This window comes from Sycon ciliatum, chromosome 9, assembly GCF_964019385.1.
Source record: "Sycon ciliatum chromosome 9, ocSycCili1.1, whole genome shotgun sequence".
Taxonomy (NCBI): domain Eukaryota; kingdom Metazoa; phylum Porifera; class Calcarea; order Leucosolenida; family Sycettidae; genus Sycon; species Sycon ciliatum.
In genome coordinates, this window is record NC_088651.1 from 6,333,773 (window position 1) to 6,357,717 (window position 23,945).

Here is a 23,945-nt window from a genome sequence, read left to right on the forward strand (position 1 = left end):
TACCTAACTCACTAATGAAGCGCGTGATAAAATTCTGCATAACTCTATGCTACACACACCATGTTAACTACTTCCCATCCCACACGTCTCGGCATCAACTAAAGACACACACGTACTGTACACGACATTGACCTCGCACTAACGTTGATGTCATGCATATACCGGCACACTCAAGTACATTCCCCCAGAGCTAAGCATGTGGTCTAATGATATCATTCGGAGTCGACTGAACGCAATGAACATGGTAGAAACACAGTTATCAGCTGCTGATCCGACTAAGAAAGAACAAAATTAACGATGCAGGGCCTGGGTACACGGATGTAGAGCATGATCCTCGGTTTGCGCAAGATACAATATTAGTAGGGTGAATCCGGCATAAAGAGCTATCTAATCGTCAGGGAGATATTCGTGAAAGCATGGAGACAGGAGGGTGAATAGACACTAACAGAATTATACATGACCGGTTGCAGCAAACCCATGGAGGGGAAGACTAGAGTAAGGTTGTACAAGTCAGCTACATGTATGGACATGTGTATGGAGGGTTTACACGCCGATTTGTGGGCTGGAGGCAGTGACGGCAAATATCACTTAAGCAATCATGAATGAGTTGTCAGCAATGCGGTTTAAGGGTTGGGCTAGATCTAATATCCAGGGATTCTGAACTCACAGATAGATTGGAGTAGAGCAGAGCATGGTTTGTCGTTAAATTTTCCAGTCGGTCCATGCATCTCTACACAATCTTCTTCGCCTGAGTTGTTTGGCTCGTGAGGGAAATAGTTGTTGATCACCGCGGGATGTCCGGTGTTGTCGACAAACGTGCCTTCCTGCTCAAAATCATTGTATCCAACAAAGCCAAAAGTGTTCCCCAGAAGGGGACGAACGAAGGCCTCCAGGACAATGAATTCCTTCATGTTGAGTGGCGTTGCCAGTTCTCCGCCATTGCGCTGACAGTTCTTGAGAGCGTCGTGATGGTTCATAGCAGTTGCTTCGAACCGGTAAATGAGAAGTCGATGCTCGGAGTCTTGGCAGCACTCAACGGAGATGGGCGCTGTCTCCGATGGCGATCGTTTGCCTGAATTCTTCATAGCCAGCTGGTTTCCTGCAACACTTGCACTGTCTTCAATGCTCTGGGCAGGTTGATCCTCATTCTCCTTTACACGGTCAGTGTTACTGTCAAGGCCATCTTCATACGAATCTAGAAACGGATGAGACGAGGGCAGGCTGGATACCTCAGACAGGAACACCACGCACAAGGCGAGAGTCAAGGAACAGCGAATCATGATTTCTTTCCTGACGCGATGACAAACAGTTCCTTTTTATGATGGAGCAGAGAAAAATGAAGCCCTACTTTCGATGATCAAATTCTGTAGTCTGCCGGTTGTAGGTTGCTGCTTTAAATACTCTGCGCACACAATGCACGCTTGTGTGCATGTGTATTGCTAGTAGAGTTCACTGGGACACGACCGTTCAGATGTTTTCATTTCTTGTTGGCTGAGTTTTGCGAAATAAAAAAAGAAATGTTGTTCTTTTCGAACGAACAGGTCTGGGACCGAGGTCAGACAGTTTTGGGCGTACTAGTACGCCGCAGTTCCTCATCTTTTGTTTCCTTGCTTTGCAAGCTGGTTGCTGTGGCTGTCCCCGCAGTTGTCTATTCTGTGATGAGTGTGTGTATGAGTGTGTGTGTGTGTGTGTGTGAGAGCGAGAGAGAGTGTGTGTGTGTGTGTGCGTGTGTGTGTTTGTGTGTGTGTGTGTCTGTGTGAGTATGTGTGCAGGTGTGTATATAGTACTGACTTGTGAGTGAGAAAAGAAAACCGTATTTGCAACTAAAACGAGGAAGATAACATCACGGAACTACTATGCAAACAGATCTGAGAGAATCTTGGACGTTAAGAGTTTGATGTCAACATCAAACACTATCCAAGATTTTCGAAGATCTTCCGCTTCGTTCTTCAGATAACAATCTGATCGTGGGATTAGTTTCAAATGTCAGCGAAGAGAAATCTACCAGCGCCTAACACGACCGTACATAATGCTGACACACGTTATTCGACTTTCATTTTCGGGTGAAGGTCTACAGAATTTGTTATAGACCATGCTGCTGTATATGCTGCTATCTACAAAGATCACACAGCAATGAAGCGAACAAATTCTTTCCCGCTGTTACTCGGAGTTTTGTGTGAAACACTCATCAGATAGCATTTCTCACGAAACTCGGAGTAACAGCGGATAAGGAATTCTTTGCTTCAATGCTGTGTGATCATTGCAATACTGGCTCTGTCCACGGGACATAGAGCACTATACGCAGCATGATGACCTTAGACAATTGTCTTACTGGCTATGCTGCTATCTACATGGACACGTAACTGGTTGCCGTCAGGTTGGAGTGCTTCAATACTTGTCAGAACTGTTTGTCACTGTCATTTTCATACGGTTAGCGCTACGGAGATGTGTTAAAGCTAGGTGTCAGGACGTCGATTGTCTCAGTACTCTGTCAGTTTTGTGCCTAGTTATTGCACTTACTGACTGTATATAGTATCCAGTTACAGTGATGGAGAGCTACTCTTAACTCGTATCCATATGTCCTTTTCTTTTCTACATTATTTTATTTATGGCTCAACATCCGAGTTTCAAATTGCACAACTGATGTGCCGTCACGAACCGTACGGCGAAACGTACGTGGTGTGAAACAACTTGTTTTGTAGTCAACTAGTCCATCACAATGTCATGCATGAGGAGTACTGTAGGAGTTTGGCTTTCGGCTTGTACAATTCGTTTTCGGAAAGCTTCCCCTTTCTTTACTTACCTTTAATATTTATGACCCACCCAAGTTGGGTGGTGTGCTGCTTTGCTGCTTCGAATTGTAGTCAGACCGCTTTGTCAAATATCGTACTGGTCTCGTCATCATCCAGTAACAATCGACATTCTTTATTCCGTTGGGACTGTAGCTTTTGCTCGTTTTCGTTGCGCTTGCCTTCCCCTCTTTGGTCTTTTCATAACCTTGAACCTTCCAAGTTGGAAGGCTGTCGGTTAGCGCTACGGAGATGTGTTGAAGCTAGGTGTCAGGACGTCGAATGTCTCAGTACTCTGTCAGTTTTGTGCCTAGTTATTGCATTTTCTGACTGTATAATTATAGTATCCAGTTACAGTGATAAAGATTTACTCTTAACTCGTATCCATATGTCCTTTTCTATTCTACATAATTAAGAGTGTGAACAACAAACGGGAAGTGCTACAGCATTACATAATAGGTGTCAAACATAATGCTAAAATACATTAATTTTATAACAGCATAATTACGAGTGTAAACAAAAAAAGGGAAGTGCTACAGCATTACATAATAGGTGTCCACCCTAGTGCTAAAACTATAATTATAACTGAGTGCACACACAAAGCATGAGGTGATACAGTGCAACATAACACGAAATTTACATCTGATAACCAGCTACGAGAACAACTTTAACGCGACTACTTGCTTCTTTTGTTTACGAAGAACAGGATTATGCACACGAATACATACAGCTTCTAGAACCTTCAACTGCTTATCATAACGTGCACGGCACAAAACAGAAAAGTGAGAATCATCGTACACACTTGATGGCCCTCTTGTGTGCTCTGCATGTAGCCGTGAGTCAGGCAGGCAAGAAAGCGCAACCACCAGCGCAGCATTTGTAGCAACGCAAAACGATTCACAAGGAGTGAATATATCTTGGCTTCAGTGGACTGGCCAGGGTTGTTCGCTCATTCGTTGACACGATGGGAAACTGTCATTTGCCAATAAATCAGTGCGGTGAGCTCAGCAAATAGCGACTTACTCGAGAGGTTGTCAGCTGACAAACACCGTGCATATTTTCAGTTTCCAAATATTAGCTGATGTTTAGGAACATAGTTACTTACCCTGTTTTCGGAGAATCTTGCAAGCTCACTACCCAGTCCCCCATCCAGATATACAGCCACGCGTTATCTATTTTTCATCTCACTCACGCCAAAGAAGAATTATACTACATGTATTTGTGTATCTATATCCTCACCCTGTAACATTAGGAGATAGTGGTAGCGACTTCGGCGGTGACTTCATGGGAAAGGTTCTCCCCACACCGGGGCTCGCGATTTTCCGCCAACTGACTTGACACTTGACTGACTCACGACTGCCATCTAGAGTACACAAGTCCATGGAACCTGCCACTCGGCCAACCTTCCCTACATGTATACAGCACAACACCATGCTCACAGTGTTTCGGGGAACTTACCCCTGATCAGTTGAGCTTCAGTAGGCTGAGAAAGATTTTTTCTGAACAGCACCACTTATAGCGCTCTCCAGGCCAAAGCATCACCCGAGTAGTTAGTGCGGGGCAGGTTCTGGCTCACTTTTTGACCTTTGACCTTTGGGCCAAATAAGGCACACTGTGTCGGTCGTGCTTGGTCTGGCCCCAGGACTTCCCCAGGGTTTGACCTTTGACCTTTGGGTTAAATAAGGCACACTGCGTCGGGCGCGCTTGGTCTGGCCCCGGGACTCCCCAGAGTTTGACCTTTGACCCCTGGCATGCCATAAATGTGCCATAAAGGTTCTTTTCCGTGGCGAACGTGCACTTGTGCACGTTCGGTGCATTCGCACCGGGGAGTAGTAAAATACGTACTATTTCCTGATTTGCACATCGTAGATGTGCAGTGACATATTGCGCATGCGTGCATACGCACGCGGAGCGTGTGACCTTCAGAGACCCTGCTTGCGGGAAAGACGCAGTACAACACAAGGTGTACTAGTACACGTGTCATTATACTACTCCCTGATTCGCACTTCGTAGATGTGCAGCAAACAAGTGAGTTCACGTGCCATGCACTCGTTGAGCTCCAAGATCAGAACTCGGCTCAACGTAGTACTTGAAGTCACCGTTCCCATTACGTCATGTACATTTACATACACTCTGTTGAAGCACTGAAACATCGGTTTTCGGGGAATTCAACATGCGAATTTTTGAACATTCGGCGAAAAGATGGGTAATTTCTTCAAAACCACTGTTTTCGGCGAATTTTTCGCCCGGCCGATTTGGGAAATGCCAACTATCCATGCATGTACATTAGATGCATATTTCTATTTTGATCGGGATACAGTAAGAATCAACCGGCTACGCCCGGAGTATCATGCATTAAAACAATTATTGAAGGGGTGTCACAGTGAAGCAGTGTTGCTACGCACCACAAATCCCCTCTGCACTGTACCGAATCTATACTGGAGAATCCAGAGTGGCCAGCAAAGAGTCACAACCCGCGGGTATCCAGTCACACTAAGGCATGTCCACCATTCCCCACATATTCACCATAACAAAACACAATACTGTTTACTATAATACACTTTTATTTAAATAATTGACTTGGATGAGTCTGTAGAAGAGAACACAATGCACGCACACGCACGCATGCGCGGACACACACACGCACACACGCACACACACACATCTAGGTTATAGTGCTATACACGTATCTAGGGTTTAGGAAGCACGAGAATATGTCGAAGCACCCACACATACCCCTTCATGCAGTGTACTTCAGTAGCCCAACACGTTACGACCGCTCAGGACCATCACAAAACACATTACGACCGCTCAGGACCATCACAAAACACTACACACTGTTACTACACTGCATACACAGTTACTACACTACGCCTGTTACAAGTACTTACAAATAATTTTGAAAACAAATGGCACATCCCGAAGACGGCAGCTAGCTCCAGACCTTCATACATACGTCATCATCATCTGTAAAACCAAGCATGAGCGCACACAAACACTATTAGTGTCACGAATACGGAAGCAGGGTAAGACAAGAGGATACGAAACAAGTAAGTATCGCTATAACGAGGGGGGTAAGTATACATGTAGACAGAGCAGTGCTTACTTACAGGGTCCGGATACGCTCCATGGCGTCCCGGTAGTCGGACTGCAACAGCAGCCCGACTTGCCGGCCCTCCCAGTAACGGGCCCGATGGGCCGCACCCGCCAGGTGTGCGGCCACGGCCTGGCCTCCCACCAGCCTTTCTCCACTGTAAAAACGAAAGAAACCGCAGAAAGCACAGTGTCATAGAGCTCTTTTGTTGGGGGAGAGAGCTAGGAGCACTGCACACTTACCATTTGTCGCAATATATGATAAGAAAGAGGCGGCGCTTGACGCACCGCCTCAGGTGCTGGAACAGGGGTATTACCCCTGTCAGCTCCACACCGCAGTGGCAAGTGAATGCCATACTGTAAATGTAATGATACTGAAGTGAAGGTGTGAACCGCAAAGCAAGGCCTTTACCTTCTTCCTGTCGAATTCGCTCCCCAGCTGCATACCGACATCACCCGCTAAAATCCAATCATACCAAGTAATGCAAAGGTCATCAGTTGACCTTTTGGACTTTTCAACTCTTATCCAAAACCACCAAGAGGAAAAACCAGGATGAAGAAGACGTCAGTTGTAGAAGCGTTTGTGGAGGAGTTGTTACATTATTCTCAGTAAATAGATATGGCTGATACATTCGGCGTAGACTTGGACGACCGGTCGTGGTCTCTCACCACGGGTCCTTTACTAATAGAAAGATGGACGCCAATAAGAACTGTTGTGGAGTTGGCAGATCAAAACGCGCAGCAAGAAATTTGGCACGTCGATGGTAGACTCCATCGGGAGGACGGACCAGCTCTTGTTGATAGTAGGGGAGTGTCCGCCTGGTGCTATGGAGGTCGCCTTCATCGCGTTAATGAACCGGCTTGGATAGGACGGGGTAGCATAGAGTACTACCTCAACGGCGCCCGTCATAGAGCCGGCGGTCCTGCAGTCAGTTATTATGACGCCACATGCGGTATTCTACGGTGGTATCACCACGGAAGACTCCACAGGTATGATGGCCCTGCAGTGGAAACATTTTCAGACCTTGGTGAAGACTCTGAGGGGTTCTACCGACACCGCGAAGAGTGGTATTGGAATGGCGTCAGACAAAGGATCGGCGACGGCCCTGCTCTGACGGAGAGATTTGATGGCGCCTATTTGCTGGAAGCCTGGTATGTCCAAGGGCGTCTACACAGAGTAGACGGACCAGCCAGGATCACTCGGAGTGATGATGGTATCACCATCCAGTGGTATTATCACGACCGGCTCCACAGGGAGAATGCGCCAGCCGTGATACGCAGGGAAGGTAACAACCGTGTACGGGAGTGGTACCGATACAACCTTCGGCATAGGGAAGATGGGCCTGCTTTCATCTCTCAGGAGGAGGGTATCTATCAGTGGTACCTCAACGGGGTGTATTACGGTGACCACCATCAAGACCAGGCAATACACCCCATGGAGCTGCAGTACATCAATGTAGTGCCTACTAAGGTAGACTCGTCAGCAATAAGTCATGAGCCCATTTGTGTGATTTGTCAGGATACCCTGGACCGTCCTCTATCCAAGTTGGAGTGTGGTCATGAATTTCACTTCCACTGTATCAAGGAGTGGATCAGTTCTGCCTCCAGCCCAACTTGCCCAACCTGCCGCTACTCCATGACTGCTGAGGACTTGGTTGAGTTCTTGTAGTAATACATGACACCGCTGCGTGTAGGCGACTACGAATGACCAGTCATGTGCTACAGATGGACACGGACACGCCACCCTAAGTAGCCATGAGCGGCTATTTGGACAAGGACAACAAAGCACCTCGTGGGTGGCCAAGGTTGACACTAGCCACAAGTCTGGTCGCTCAGTTGAATAAGCTGGGTGTGCCCATGAAGACCATGCAGAGGACAAGACAGACTGGAAGAAACTGTGCAGCTCGACACTCGAGGACAAATCAGTATCAGCAGCTACTACACCTTGCTGATGATGCTCACAAGACAGAAGTGGGGAAAAAAAACTGAATTTCTTTATTTAGTGCTCAACTACGCGAAATGTGTTATTATTATTATACATGTTCAACTGTAATCAGTCTGGCTGACTGCCATTCTCTACCACACATTACCGGACACTGTTGTGGTTGTCGTCGTTATCGTCGTCGTTGTTGATGTTGTAGTCGGTTGTTGTCGTCGTTATCGTCGTCGTTGTTGATGTTGTTATTGGTTGTTGTTGTCGGTTGTTGCCGGTTGTTGTCGTCGTTTGTTGTTGGTTGTTGTTGGTTGTTGTTGATGTTGTAGTCGGTTGTTGTCGTCGTTATCGTCGTCGTTGTTGATGTTGTTATTGGTTGTTGTTGTCGGTTGTTGCCGGTTGTTGTCGTCGTTTGTTGTTGGTTGTTGTTGGTTGTTGTTGATGTTGTTGTCGGTTGTTGTCGTCGTTATCGTCGTCGTTGTAGATGTTGTTATTGGTTGTTGTTGGTTGTTGTTGTGTGTTGTTGTCGGTTGTTGTTGGCTGTTGGATGTTGTTGTCGGTTGTTGCTGGTTATTGTTGGTTGTTGTTGGTTGTTGTTGTTGTCGGTTGTTGTCGGTTGTTGGGTGTTGTTGTCGGTTGTTGGGTGTTCTTGTTGGCTGGTGTTGGTTGTTGTTGGTTGTTGTCGGTTGTTGTCCGTTGTTGTCGGCTGTTGCTAGTTGTTGCTGGTTGTTGTTGTTGGCTGTTGTTGGTTGTTGTTGGATGTTGTTGTCGGTTGTTGTCGGTTGCTAGTTGTTGGTTGTAGTTGGTTGTTGTCGGTTGTTGTTGGTTGTTGTCGGTTGTTTTCGGCCGTTGTCGGTTGTTGTTGTTTATTGTTGGCTGTTGTTGGTTGTTGTTGGGTGTTGTTTGGTATTGTTGTCGGTTGTTGCCGGTTGTCGTTTGCTGTTGTTGGTTGTTGTTGCCGGTTGTTGTCGGTTGTTGGGTGTTGTTGTCGGTTGTTGGGTGTTGTTGTTGTCGGTTGTTGGGTGGTGTTGTTGGTTGTTGTTGGTTGTTGTTGGTTGTTGCCGGATGTTGTCGGTTGTTGTTGGTTGTTGTTGTCGGTTGTTGTCGGTTGTTGTCGGTTGTTGTTGGTTGTTGTTGGTTGTTGTTGGTTGTTGTTGGTTGTTGTTGGCTGTTGTTGGCTGTTGTTGTCGGTTGTTGTTGGTTGTTGTTGGTAGTTGTTGTCGGTTGCTGTCGGTTGTTGTCGGTTGTTGTCGGTTGTTGTTGTTTGTTGTTGGTTGTTGTTGGTTGTTGTTGGTTGTTGTTGGTTGTTGTTGGCTGTTGTTGTTTGTTGTTGTTTGTTGTTGTCGGTTGTTGTCGGTTGTTGGGTGTTGTTGTTGGTTATTGTCGGTTGTTGTCGGTTGTTGTCGGTTGTTGTGTTTTAACCCTTTGCGGTGCATCAGTCATTAACGACTGATATTGTGTACATACCGTAAAACTGTCGTAACTCCATCGATTTTAGTCCTGTTGCACATATCGAAATATGTAGATTAATCGTTATTTTGTTCATTATCCAGGAGGATGTTGCTATGATTCAGTACCATTTTTTCGCATAATGAGACAAGTTTGTGTAACGTTAGTGTGACGTGGGTATGCTGATTGGATGCGAGGTGGTGAGAGTATGCTGATTGGCCGATAACAATTAGTGGAAGGGATAAAGTAATGCGCTGCTTGTGCAGCGTAACCAAACACATGGTCTGTGGGAAACACCCTAGTAAAATAAATAAAATAATAATAACACGAATTGCCACCGGCACTTGAGAGACTCGAGCCCCGCCACCTTGTTCAAATCGGACTTGGTAGCTTCGTATTGGAACTTAATCTTCTTCTTTTTGAGGTATGACCGTACAAAACGCGCTTGGAGTTTTCATTTATTTTATTTTTTCATTGCAACTTTTTTAGCAGATGTCCACTCGTGAAACAACGGTGAATCTGGAACGAATAAATGGTCCATGCCAAAGGCATGACGAGTCTCGAAGTCTTCACATTCATGATGGAACCTTGTCATGATTGACGCATTCCTTGATGGTGCGCACATGAAATCAACCTGGCTCATCTTTTCCAATTCCATTCTTTTCACATCCTGCAACCCATACCCTACTAGTATCAGTGGGGACGCTAGAATCAGAAGAGGCAAGGCAGCACTCTTCCGTGGATGTATTACTCGACACAACACCACCCATACTTGTTTTCTAGAAGTTTTGAATATAATGATATATTGCAGTAGGAAGTAGTATACAGTCAAATAGGATAGGATAAGAATGAATGATCAGCTGTCTGATAAAGAATGCAGTTCATTAAAGACTTATTGGAAGCTCTCTACCAGCTGATCGTCTTGTTGAACGGCGACACTGCATAATGATATGAAGCTCTCAGTTAGCTGTTTCAGTTCCGTGGTAGAAAGTGTCATGTGCGCGTCCAGAGCACGATGAAAACATCTGGGCTCCACGTGGATGCAGACGATTGGAGCAACAGTAAGACGTACCTTCAACGCCTGCTCGTCAATGTCGAGGGAGACTGCCCCGGGGTAGATGAAAACATCTTGTTCCACATCCAGTTCGAACGAGCTGGTCGGGACTAGCTTGCTTTCACCGTTGATGTACACCCGACATTGACCGTCGGACGAACGTGATGGGTAGAAGTTGGTCTTGATCTTCTCCACACGTCCTCTTCGGAGAGTGTCACGGAGCGATGGACAAGTCTTCATCAAGTTCGTAATGATGAACTCAGTGGACTCATTCAGGTCGATGTAAACCTGTCCTTGAGCATCTTTGCGAGCTGTTGCCGTACTACCACAGGCTGGTAGAGCTCCTGAAGGGAAGTACATCTTATAACCAGGCTTGTAGAAGGATCTACCTGATGACTTGTAGGACAGTTGCATGTCCTCCTGAAACCCATCCACCACAATCTCTTTGTGGAGCTTGGTAGGAGCAGGTGGCACATAGCGACGCTTAGCCGGTACTGCGTTCGAAGAGAGCACAACTTGAGGAGGGTCAGCAGGAAGAGCGGAATTCTTCCTCACCCGTCGCTCGTAAAGGGAATCCATCTTCCAGGAAGCGAAGGCAGAACAACTCATCAGCACTGTATTCGATGAACGAATGACTCAACTACAGGACAACCATCTGTATTTATACAAGTCAGAGACGGGGGCGGATTGAAATGTTAAAAATATGTGTCAGCTAGATCAACCAATCACCATCAAGCCCGACACAAACATTTGCCCAATCAGCATTGAGCCCGCCAAAAACATTTGACCAACCAGCATCAAACTCACCAAAAACATTTTGTCCAGTCAGCGGCATGCCCACCAAATAATTATCTCATCTTAAAGATTCCTTACATGATACAGCCACTTTAGTGAACTGATACAGTATGGAAATAAGATCAAAGTCAAACGTGTGCAAGTTCTGAATCACGTGATCAAGTGAATAGGTTTCCCAACAATAGGCATCAATCAATGATGTCATAAGAGATGTATCAGATGGAGATAAAATCAGCAAATTCGTACGCAACGTGGACAGTTGAGATGATGACACCATCCTGGTCGACTCCATGAGATGCAGTACATATAGGAGTGGAAAATGCTGAGGAAGAGGTTTCATGATTCGACTGAACCTCAACCACGATACATTGCTACGAGGTAAGTAGGAACGCAGTTTACGTAGTACATCCACATTCGTATCGTATACTATGCAGGATAATGCTATAGCATAGTTTAAACTCTTGTACAAACAGGATTTTTTCATCGCAAGTAACTGCTCCCGAAGAGGGTGTACGCAAAGCTGATCGGATAAGAGTTCAGTTTTCGAAAGAAAATGCAAAAGATGACGATCCACACCGCATAACCGCTCATGTACAGCGTAACGCTTCTTCATCAAACTACATCTCCTATGCACATCATCTTCAGGGAAGTAAATCACCGCCATGACAAGTCCACACGAAGAACACACGTATCTTCCTTCATGTAAAACATGATCAAGATGTTGACACTGTTTTTCCTCCCCGTATTGCTCTTTTTCTTCTTCTTTCTTCTTAAATTCAGAATCCATCTTCACTCCTCACCAACATCCTCATTATGACACTATATCCAGCATGATATCTACTTTATATAACCAATCCTATCCAGGGCAATTATCAGGTACAACCATGGGGGTAGATGACCTCATACCCTCTCCGACGTGTTGGCGAGGGTATGAGGTCATCTACCCCCATGGTTGTACCTGATAATTGCCCCGGATAGGATTGGTTATATAAAGTAGATATCATGCTGGATATAGTGTCATAATGAGGATGTTGGTGAGGAGTGAAGATGGATTCTGAATTTAAGAAGAAAGAAGAAGAAAAAGAGCAATACGGGGAGGAAAAACAGTGTCAACATCTTGATCATGTTTTACATGAAGGAAGATACGTGTGTTCTTCGTGTGGACTTGTCACGGCGGTGATTTACTTCCCTGAAGATGATGTGCATAGGAGATGTAGTTTGATGAAGAAGCGTTACGCTGTACATGAGCGGTTATGCGGTGTGGATCGTCATCTTTTGCATTTTCTTTCGAAAACTGAACTCTTATCCGATCAGCTTTGCGTACACCCTCTTCGGGAGCAGTTACTTGCGATGAAAAAATCCTGTTTGTACAAGAGTTTAAACTATGCTATAGCATTATCCTGCATAGTATACGGTACGAATGTGGATGTACTACGTAAACTGCGTTCCTACTTACCTCGTAGCAATGTATCGTGGTTGAGGTTCAGTCGAATCATGAAACCTCTTCCTCAGCATTTTCCACTCCTATATGTACTGCATCTCATGGAGTCGACCAGGATGGTGTCATCATCTCAACTGTCCACGTTGCGTACGAATTTGCTGATTTTATCTCCATCTGATACATCTCTTATGACATCATTGATTGATGCCTATTGTTGGGAAACCTATTCACTTGATCACGTGATTCAGAACTTGCACACGTTTGACTTTGATCTTATTTCCATACTGTATCAGTTCACTAAAGTGGCTGTATCATGTAAGGAATCTTTAAGATGAGATAATTATTTGGTGGGCATGCCGCTGACTGGACAAAATGTTTTTGGTGAGTTTGATGCTGGTTGGTCAAATGTTTTTGGCGGGCTCAATGCTGATTGGGCAAATGTTTGTGTCGGGCTTGATGGTGATTGGTTGATCTAGCTGACACATATTTTTAACATTTCAATCCGCCCCCGTCTCTGACTTGTATAAATACAGATGGTTGTCCTGTAGTTGAGTCATTCGTTCATCGAATACAGTGCTGATGAGTTGTTCTGCCTTCGCTTCCTGGAAGATGGATTCCCTTTACGAGCGACGGGTGAGGAAGAATTCCGCTCTTCCTGCTGACCCTCCTCAAGTTGTGCTCTCTTCGAACGCAGTACCGGCTAAGCGTCGCTATGTGCCACCTGCTCCTACCAAGCTCCACAAAGAGATTGTGGTGGATGGGTTTCAGGAGGACATGCAACTGTCCTACAAGTCATCAGGTAGATCCTTCTACAAGCCTGGTTATAAGATGTACTTCCCTTCAGGAGCTCTACCAGCCTGTGGTAGTACGGCAACAGCTCGCAAAGATGCTCAAGGACAGGTTTACATCGACCTGAATGAGTCCACTGAGTTCATCATTACGAACTTGATGAAGACTTGTCCATCGCTCCGTGACACTCTCCGAAGAGGACGTGTGGAGAAGATCAAGACCAACTTCTACCCATCACGTTCGTCCGACGGTCAATGTCGGGTGTACATCAACGGTGAAAGCAAGCTAGTCCCGACCAGCTCGTTCGAACTGGATGTGGAACAAGATGTTTTCATCTACCCCGGGGCAGTCTCCCTCGACATTGACGAGCAGGCGTTGAAGGTACGTCTTACTGTTGCTCCAATCGTCTGCATCCACGTGGAGCCCAGATGTTTTCATCGTGCTCTGGACGCGCACATGACACTTTCTACCACGGAACTGAAACAGCTAACTGAGAGCTTCATATCATTATGCAGTGTCGCCGTTCAACAAGACGATCAGCTGGTAGAGAGCTTCCAATAAGTCTTTAATGAACTGCATTCTTTATCAGACAGCTGATCATTCATTCTTATCCTATCCTATTTGACTGTATACTACTTCCTACTGCAATATATCATTATATTCAAAACTTCTAGAAAACAAGTATGGGTGGTGTTGTGTCGAGTAATACATCCACGGAAGAGTGCTGCCTTGCCTCTTCTGATTCTAGCGTCCCCACTGATACTAGTAGGGTATGGGTTGCAGGATGTGAAAAGAATGGAATTGGAAAAGATGAGCCAGGTTGATTTCATGTGCGCACCATCAAGGAATGCGTCAATCATGACAAGGTTCCATCATGAATGTGAAGACTTCGAGACTCGTCATGCCTTTGGCATGGACCATTTATTCGTTCCAGATTCACCGTTGTTTCACGAGTGGACATCTGCTAAAAAAGTTGCAATGAAAAAATAAAATAAATGAAAACTCCAAGCGCGTTTTGTACGGTCATACCTCAAAAAGAAGAAGATTAAGTTCCAATACGAAGCTACCAAGTCCGATTTGAACAAGGTGGCGGGGCTCGAGTCTCTCAAGTGCCGGTGGCAATTCGTGTTATTATTATTTTATTTATTTTACTAGGGTGTTTCCCACAGACCATGTGTTTGGTTACGCTGCACAAGCAGCGCATTACTTTATCCCTTCCACTAATTGTTATCGGCCAATCAGCATACTCTCACCATCTCGCATCCAATCAGCATACCCACGTCACACTAACGTTACACAAACTTGTCTCATTATGCGAAAAAATGGTACTGAATCATAGCAACATCCTCCTGGATAATGAACAAAATAACGATTAATCTACATATTTCGATATGTGCAACAGGACTAAAATCGATGGAGTTACGACAGTTTTACGGTATGTACACAATATCAGTCGTTAATGACTGATGCACCGCAAAGGGTTAAAACACAACAACCGACAACAACCGACAACAACCGACAATAACCAACAACAACACCCAACAACCGACAACAACCGACAACAACAACCAACAACAAACAACAACAGCCAACAACAACCAACAACAACCAACAACAACCAACAACAACCAACAACAAACAACAACAACCGACAACAACCGACAACAACCGACAGCAACCGACAACAACTACCAACAACAACCAACAACAACCGACAACAACAGCCAACAACAGCCAACAACAACCAACAACAACCAACAACAACCAACAACAACCAACAACAACCGACAACAACCGACAACAACCGACAACAACAACCAACAACAACCGACAACATCCGGCAACAACCAACAACAACCAACAACAACCAACAACACCACCCAACAACCGACAACAACAACACCCAACAACCGACAACAACACCCAACAACCGACAACAACCGGCAACAACAACCAACAACAGCAAACGACAACCGGCAACAACCGACAACAATACCAAACAACACCCAACAACAACCAACAACAGCCAACAATAAACAACAACAACCGACAACGGCCGAAAACAACCGACAACAACCAACAACAACCGACAACAACCAACTACAACCAACAACTAGCAACCGACAACAACCGACAACAACATCCAACAACAACCAACAACAGCCAACAACAACAACCAGCAACAACTAGCAACAGCCGACAACAACGGACAACAACCGACAACAACCAACAACAACCAACACCAGCCAACAAGAACTCCCAACAACCGACAACAACACCCAACAACCGACAACAACCGACAACAACAACAACCAACAACAACCAACAATAACCAGCAACAACCGACAACAACATCCAACAGCCAACAACAACCGACAACAACACACAACAACAACCAACAACAACCAATAACAACATCTACAACGACGACGATAACGACGACAACAACCGACAACAACATCAACAACAACCAACAACAACCAACAACAAACGACGACAACAACCGGCAACAACCGACAACAACAACCAATAACAACATCAACAACGACGACGATAACGACGACAACAACCGACTACAACATCAACAACAACCAACAACAACCAACAACAAACGACGACAACAACCGGCAACAACCGACAACAACAACCAATAACAACATCAACAACGACGACGATAACGACGACAACAACCGACTACAACATCAACAACGACGACGATAACGACGACAACCACAACAGTGTCCGGTAATGTGTGGTAGAGAATGGCAGTCAGCCAGACTGATTACAGTTGAACATGTATAATAATAATAACACATTTCGCGTAGTTGAGCACTAAATAAAGAAATTCAGTTTTTTTCCCCACTTCTGTCTTGTGAGCATCATCAGCAAGGTGTAGTAGCTGCTGATACTGATTTGTCCTCGAGTGTCGAGCTGCACAGTTTCTTCCAGTCTGTCTTGTCCTCTGCATGGTCTTCATGGGCACACCCAGCTTATTCAACTGAGCGACCAGACTTGTGGCTAGTGTCAACCTTGGCCACCCACGAGGTGCTTTGTTGTCCTTGTCCAAATAGCCGCTCATGGCTACTTAGGGTGGCGTGTCCGTGTCCATCTGTAGCACATGACTGGTCATTCGTAGTCGCCTACACGCAGCGGTGTCATGTATTACTACAAGAACTCAACCAAGTCCTCAGCAGTCATGGAGTAGCGGCAGGTTGGGCAAGTTGGGCTGGAGGCAGAACTGATCCACTCCTTGATACAGTGGAAGTGAAATTCATGACCACACTCCAACTTGGATAGAGGACGGTCCAGGGTATCCTGACAAATCACACAAATGGGCTCATGACTTATTGCTGACGAGTCTACCTTAGTAGGCACTACATTGATGTACTGCAGCTCCATGGGGTGTATTGCCTGGTCTTGATGGTGGTCACCGTAATACACCCCGTTGAGGTACCACTGATAGATACCCTCCTCCTGAGAGATGAAAGCAGGCCCATCTTCCCTATGCCGAAGGTTGTATCGGTACCACTCCCGTACACGGTTGTTACCTTCCCTGCGTATCACGGCTGGCGCATTCTCCCTGTGGAGCCGGTCGTGATAATACCACTGGATGGTGATACCATCATCACTCCGAGTGATCCTGGCTGGTCCGTCTACTCTGTGTAGACGCCCTTGGACATACCAGGCTTCCAGCAAATAGGCGCCATCAAATCTCTCCGTCAGAGCAGGGCCGTCGCCGATCCTTTGTCTGACGCCATTCCAATACCACTCTTCGCGGTGTCGGTAGAACCCCTCAGAGTCTTCACCAAGGTCTGAAAATGTTTCCACTGCAGGGCCATCATACCTGTGGAGTCTTCCGTGGTGATACCACCGTAGAATACCGCATGTGGCGTCATAATAACTGACTGCAGGACCGCCGGCTCTATGACGGGCGCCGTTGAGGTAGTACTCTATGCTACCCCGTCCTATCCAAGCCGGTTCATTAACGCGATGAAGGCGACCTCCATAGCACCAGGCGGACACTCCCCTACTATCAACAAGAGCTGGTCCGTCCTCCCGATGGAGTCTACCATCGACGTGCCAAATTTCTTGCTGCGCGTTTTGATCTGCCAACTCCACAACAGTTCTTATTGGCGTCCATCTTTCTATTAGTAAAGGACCCGTGGTGAGAGACCACGACCGGTCGTCCAAGTCTACGCCGAATGTATCAGCCATATCTATTTACTGAGAATAATGTAACAACTCCTCCACAAACGCTTCTACAACTGACGTCTTCTTCATCCTGGTTTTTCCTCTTGGTGGTTTTGGATAAGAGTTGAAAAGTCCAAAAGGTCAACTGATGACCTTTGCATTACTTGGTATGATTGGATTTTAGCGGGTGATGTCGGTATGCAGCTGGGGAGCGAATTCGACAGGAAGAAGGTAAAGGCCTTGCTTTGCGGTTCACACCTTCACTTCAGTATCATTACATTTACAGTATGGCATTCACTTGCCACTGCGGTGTGGAGCTGACAGGGGTAATACCCCTGTTCCAGCACCTGAGGCGGTGCGTCAAGCGCCGCCTCTTTCTTATCATATATTGCGACAAATGGTAAGTGTGCAGTGCTCCTAGCTCTCTCCCCCAACAAAAGAGCTCTATGACACTGTGCTTTCTGCGGTTTCTTTCGTTTTTACAGTGGAGAAAGGCTGGTGGGAGGCCAGGCCGTGGCCGCACACCTGGCGGGTGCGGCCCATCGGGCCCGTTACTGGGAGGGCCGGCAAGTCGGGCTGCTGTTGCAGTCCGACTACCGGGACGCCATGGAGCGTATCCGGACCCTGTAAGTAAGCACTGCTCTGTCTACATGTATACTTACCCCCCTCGTTATAGCGATACTTACTTGTTTCGTATCCTCTTGTCTTACCCTGCTTCCGTATTCGTGACACTAATAGTGTTTGTGTGCGCTCATGCTTGGTTTTACAGATGATGATGACGTATGTATGAAGGTCTGGAGCTAGCTGCCGTCTTCGGGATGTGCCATTTGTTTTCAAAATTATTTGTAAGTACTTGTAACAGGCGTAGTGTAGTAACTGTGTATGCAGTGTAGTAACAGTGTGTAGTGTTTTGTGATGGTCCTGAGCGGTCGTAATGTGTTTTGTGATGGTCCTGAGCGGTCGTAACGTGTTGGGCTACTGAAGTACACTGCATGAAGGGGTATGTGTGGGTGCTTCGACATATTCTCGTGCTTCCTAAACCCTAGATACGTGTATAGCACTATAACCTAGATGTGTGTGTGTGCGTGTGTGCGTGTGTGTGTCCGCGCATGCGTGCGTGTGCGTGCATTGTGTTCTCTTCTACAGACTCATCCAAGTCAATTATTTAAATAAAAGTGTATTATAGTAAACAGTATTGTGTTTTGTTATGGTGAATATGTGGGGAATGGTGGACATGCCTTAGTGTGACTGGATACCCGCGGGTTGTGACTCTTTGCTGGCCACTCTGGATTCTCCAGTATAGATTCGGTACAGTGCAGAGGGGATTTGTGGTGCGTAGCAACACTGCTTCACTGTGACACCCCTTCAATAATTGTTTTAATGCATGATACTCCGGGCGTAGCCGGTTGATTCTTACTGTATCCCGATCAAAATAGAAATATGCATCTAATGTACATGCATGGATAGTTGGCATTTCCCAAATCGGCCGGGCGAAAAATTCGCCGAAAACAGTGGTTTTGAAGAAATTACCCATCTTTTCGCCGAATGTTCAAAAATTCGCATGTTGAATTCCCCGAAAACCGATGTTTCAGTGCTTCAACAGAGTGTATGTAAATGTACATGACGTAATGGGAACGGTGACTTCAAGTACTACGTTGAGCCGAGTTCTGATCTTGGAGCTCAACGAGTGCATGGCACGTGAACTCACTTGTTTGCTGCACATCTACGAAGTGCGAATCAGGGAGTAGTATAATGACACGTGTACTAGTACACCTTGTGTTGTACTGCGTCTTTCCCGCAAGCAGGGTCTCTGAAGGTCACACGCTCCGCGTGCGTATGCACGCATGCGCAATATGTCACTGCACATCTACGATGTGCAAATCAGGAAATAGTACGTATTTTACTACTCCCCGGTGCGAATGCACCGAACGTGCACAAGTGCACGTTCGCCACGGAAAAGAACCTTTATGGCACATTTATGGCATGCCAGGGGTCAAAGGTCAAACTCTGGGGAGTCCCGGGGCCAGACCAAGCGCGCCCGACGCAGTGTGCCTTATTTAACCCAAAGGTCAAAGGTCAAACCCTGGGGAAGTCCTGGGGCCAGACCAAGCACGACCGACACAGTGTGCCTTATTTGGCCCAAAGGTCAAAGGTCAAAAAGTGAGCCAGAACCTGCCCCGCACTAACTACTCACCCGGGATACACAAACGTACAGAGAAGCTCCATTTCCAGCGCGAAAAACACCTCTTGAGCGCCAGAAAGCAGTGCGCGAGTGAGTCAGTTTCGCTCCTGGACTTTGAGAACAGATGTTGAGGGCCCTTGGTCATTCGCAACGTTGTCACCTCCAAATCAACTAGTCGCAACCGCTTGTTTGCTCTGGATGGCAGTCGTAAGTCAGTCGGCGGAAAAGCGAGAGCTCCGGTGTGGCGAGCACCTTTCCTATGAAATCATCAGCGAAGTCGCTACCAATATCTCGTAGTGTTCTGGGAAAGGTTTTCAGAATTCTATTGTTGCCCGAACAATCAATATTCATTAATTTGAGGCAGTCTGTTGAGCTGGTTGTTGCCGACGCCAAGGTTGCTCACATGTGAGAAATAAATTGCCGCAGATTATTCTTATTTTAAATACTGGAAGTGGCTGCTGGATGACTGTGCTCTTTGTATGTTACAGGCTATTTTCATTATTAAAAAGGCCCTCTTCTTTCTCCCTCACTACTGCGTCCGCCGGCGGGAGGGTTTTTGCCTGGCTGGCTTGGTCCAGGAATATTAATCTGACGGTCCCAAGTGTTTTGGCATCATGGCCTCTTTCTGCTATCCGCTGGCACACCTATTCTATCTGAGACACTATGTTCTCAGTGCTTGCTTCCAAGCCTTTCATACCTCACTCGTTATCCGGTTCACATCTGGCTGCGGCCAACTGCCTAGTCACATCTGGCTGCGGCCAACTACCCTTCACTTTGTGTGCTGTCGATGTCTCTGTGTGTGCCAGTATATGTGGAGCGAGAACTTGGAGAATCTTGGACAAAAAAAGTCTGATCACAACTGAGATATTATCTACCCGTCAGATCTTACCTAACTAACTAATGAAGCGCGTGATAAAATTCTGCATAACTCTATGCTACACACACCATGTTAACTACTTCCCATCCCACACGTCTCGGCATAAACTAAAGTCAAGACACACACGTACTGTACACGACATTGACCTCGCACTAACGTTGATGTCATGCATATACCGGTACACTCAAGTACATTCCCCCAGAGCTAAGCATGTGGTCTAATGATATCATTCGGATTCGACTGAACGCAATGAACATGGTAGAAACACAGTTATCAGCTGCTGATCCGACTAAGAAAGAACAAAATAACGATGTAGGGCCTAGGCACACGGATGTAGAACATAATCCTCGGTTTGCGGAAGATACAATAATAGTAGGGTGAATCGGGCACTAACAGAATTTTACATGACCGGTTGCAGCAAACCCATGGAGGGGAAGACTAGACTAAGGTTGAACATGTATGTTACGCTTGTGAACCAGAATAATCAGTGACACGCCCAGTCAGCTACATGTATGGACATGTGTATGGAGGGTTTACAGGCCGGTTTGTGGGCTGCAGGCAGTGACGGCAAATATCACCTAAGCAATCATGAAGGAGTCGTCAGCAATGCGGTTTAAGGGGTGGGCTAGTTCTAATATCCAGGGATTCTGAACTCACAGATAGATTGGCGTCCAGAGGTGCATGTTTGATCGTTAAATTTTCCACTGGATCCTTGCATCTCTACACAATCCTCGTTGCCTTGGTTGTTTGGCTCGTTGGGGAAATAGTTGTTGATTACCGCGGGATGTCCGGTGTTGTCGACAAACGTGCCTTCCTGCTCAATATCATTGTATCCAACATAGCCAAAAGTGTTCCCCAGAAGGGGACGTACGAAGGCCTCCAGGACAATGAATTCCTTCATGTTGAGTGGCGTTGCCAGTTCTCCGCCATTGCGCTGACAGTTCTTGAGAGCGTCGTGATGGTTCATAGCAGTTGCTTCGAACCGGTAAATGAGAAGTCGATGCTCGGAGTCTTGGCAGCACTCAACGGAGATGGGCGCTGTCTCCGATGGCGATCGTTTGCCTGAATTCTTCATAGCCAGCTGGTTTCCTGCAACACTTGCACTGTCTTCAATGCTCTGGGCAGCTTGATCCTCATTTTCCTTTACACGGTCAGTGTTACTGTCAAGGCCATCTTCATACGAATCTAGAAACGGATGAGATGAGGGCAGGCTGGATACCTCAGACAGGAACACCACGCACAAGGCGAGAGTCAAGGAACAGCGAATCATGATTTCTTTCCTGATGCGATGACAAACAGTTCCTTTTTATGATGGAGCAGAGAAAAATGAAGCCCTACTTTCGATGATCAAATTCTGTAGTCTGCCGGTTTCAGGTTGCTGCTTTAAATACTCTGCGCACACAATGCACGCTTGTGTGCATGTGTATTGCTAGTAGAGTTCACTGGGACACGACCGTTCAGATGTTTTCATTTCTTGTTGGCTGAGTTTTACGAAATAAACAAGAAATGTTGTTCTTTTCGAACGAACAGGTCTGGGACCGAGGTCGGACAGTTTTGGGCGTACTAGTACGCCGCAGTTCCTCATCTTTAGTTTTCTTGTCCCCGCAGTTGTCTATTCTGTGATGAGTGTGTGTGTGTGTGTGTGTGTGTGTGTGTGTGTGTGTGTGTGTGTGAGTGTGTGTGTATGAGTGTGTTTCTGTGTGTGTGAGAAAGAGAGAGAGAGAGTATGTGTGTTTGTGTGTGTGTGTGTGTGCAGGTGTGTGTCTGTGTGAGTATGTGTGCAGGTGTGTATATAGTACTGACTTGTGAGTGAGAAAAGAAAGCCGTATTTGCAACTAAAACGAGGAAGATAACATCAGGGAACTACTATGCAAACAGATCTGAGAGAATCTTGGACGTTAAGAGTTTGATGTCAACATCAAACACTATCCAAGATTTTCAAAGATCTTCCGCTTCGTTCTTCAGATAACAATCTGATCGTGCGATTAGTTTCAAATGTCAGCGAAGAGAAATCTACCAGCGCCCAACACGACCGTACATAATGCTGACACACGTTATTCGGCTTTTCATTTTCGGGTGAAGGTCTACAGAATTTGCTATAGACCATGCTGCTGTATATGCTGCTATCTACAAAGATCACAGTAGTTAGTGCGGGGCGGGTTCTGGGCCACTTTTTGACCTTTGACCTTTGGTCCAAATAAGGCACACTGTGTCGGTCGTGCTTGGTCTGGCCCCGGGACTTCCCCCAGGGTTTGACCTTTGACCTTTGGGTTAAATAAGGCACACTGTGTCGGGCGCGCTTGGTCTGGCCCCGGGACTCTCCCAGGGTTCGACCTTTGGCCCTGCCATGTCATAAATGTGCCATAAAGGTTCTTTTCGCCATTGATGGCGAACGTGCACTTGTGCACGTTCGGTGCATTCGCACCAGGGAGTAGTAAAATACGTACTATTCCCTGATTCGCACATCATAGATGTGCATTGCATGCAGCGAATGACATATTGCGCATGCGCGCATACGCACGCGGAGCATGTGACCTTCAGTGGTCCTATGCGTGTGGAAAAGATGCAGTGCAACACAAGGTGTACTAGTACACGTGTCATTATACTACTCCCTGATTCGCACTTCGTAGATGTGCAGCAAACAAGTTCACGTTCCGTGCATTCGTTTTATTCGCACATCGTAGATGTGCACTGATTGACAAGTTGCCCATACAGAGCATGCCTAATCGGTTTTTCGATCCGTTAAGAGAATGTTCAAAATCGGCCATATTATGAGCCCCAAGATCAGAATTCGGCTCAACGTAGTACTTGAAGTCCCATTACGTCATGTACATTTACACACAAGCACACTCTGTTGAAGCACTGAAACATCGATTTTCGGCGAATTCAACATGCGAAATTTGAAAATTCGGCGAAAAGATGGGTGATTTCTTCAAAACCACATTTTTCGGCGAATTTGTCGGCCAGCCGATTTGGGAAATGCCTACTGTCCATGCAGGTGCATTAGATGCATATTTCTATTTTGATCGGGATACAGTTAGAATCAACCGGTTACGCCCGGAGTATCATGCATCAAAACAATTATTGAAGGGGTGTCACAGTGAAGCAGTGTTGCTACGCACCACAAATCCCCTCTGCACTGCATCGAATCTATACTGGAGAATTCAGAGTGACCAGCAAAGAGTCACAACCGGCGGGTATCCAGTCACACTAAGGCATATCCACCATTCCCCACATATTCACTGTAACAAAACACAATACTGTTCACTATAATACACTTTTATTTAAATGGACTTGGATGAGTCTGTAGAAGAGAACACAATGCACGCACACGCACGCATGCGCGGACACA

At 46.2% G+C, this 23,945-nt stretch overlaps 2 protein-coding genes across 2 annotated transcripts; both read right to left on the reverse strand.

The window, feature by feature from the left end:
- Positions 1-641: 641 nt before the first annotated feature.
- On the reverse strand, positions 642-1,280 carry LOC135824209 (pulmonary surfactant-associated protein D-like). Its single transcript, XM_065336941.1, has one exon. The coding sequence runs from the start codon at positions 1,278-1,280 to the stop codon at positions 642-644; it is 639 nt and encodes a 212-aa protein (XP_065193013.1).
- A 19,944-nt stretch (positions 1,281-21,224) lies between these two features.
- On the reverse strand, positions 21,225-21,863 carry LOC135824210 (tetranectin-like protein). The gene has a single exon (XM_065336942.1). The coding sequence runs from the start codon at positions 21,861-21,863 to the stop codon at positions 21,225-21,227; it is 639 nt and encodes a 212-aa protein (XP_065193014.1).
- Positions 21,864-23,945: the final 2,082 nt, after the last annotated feature.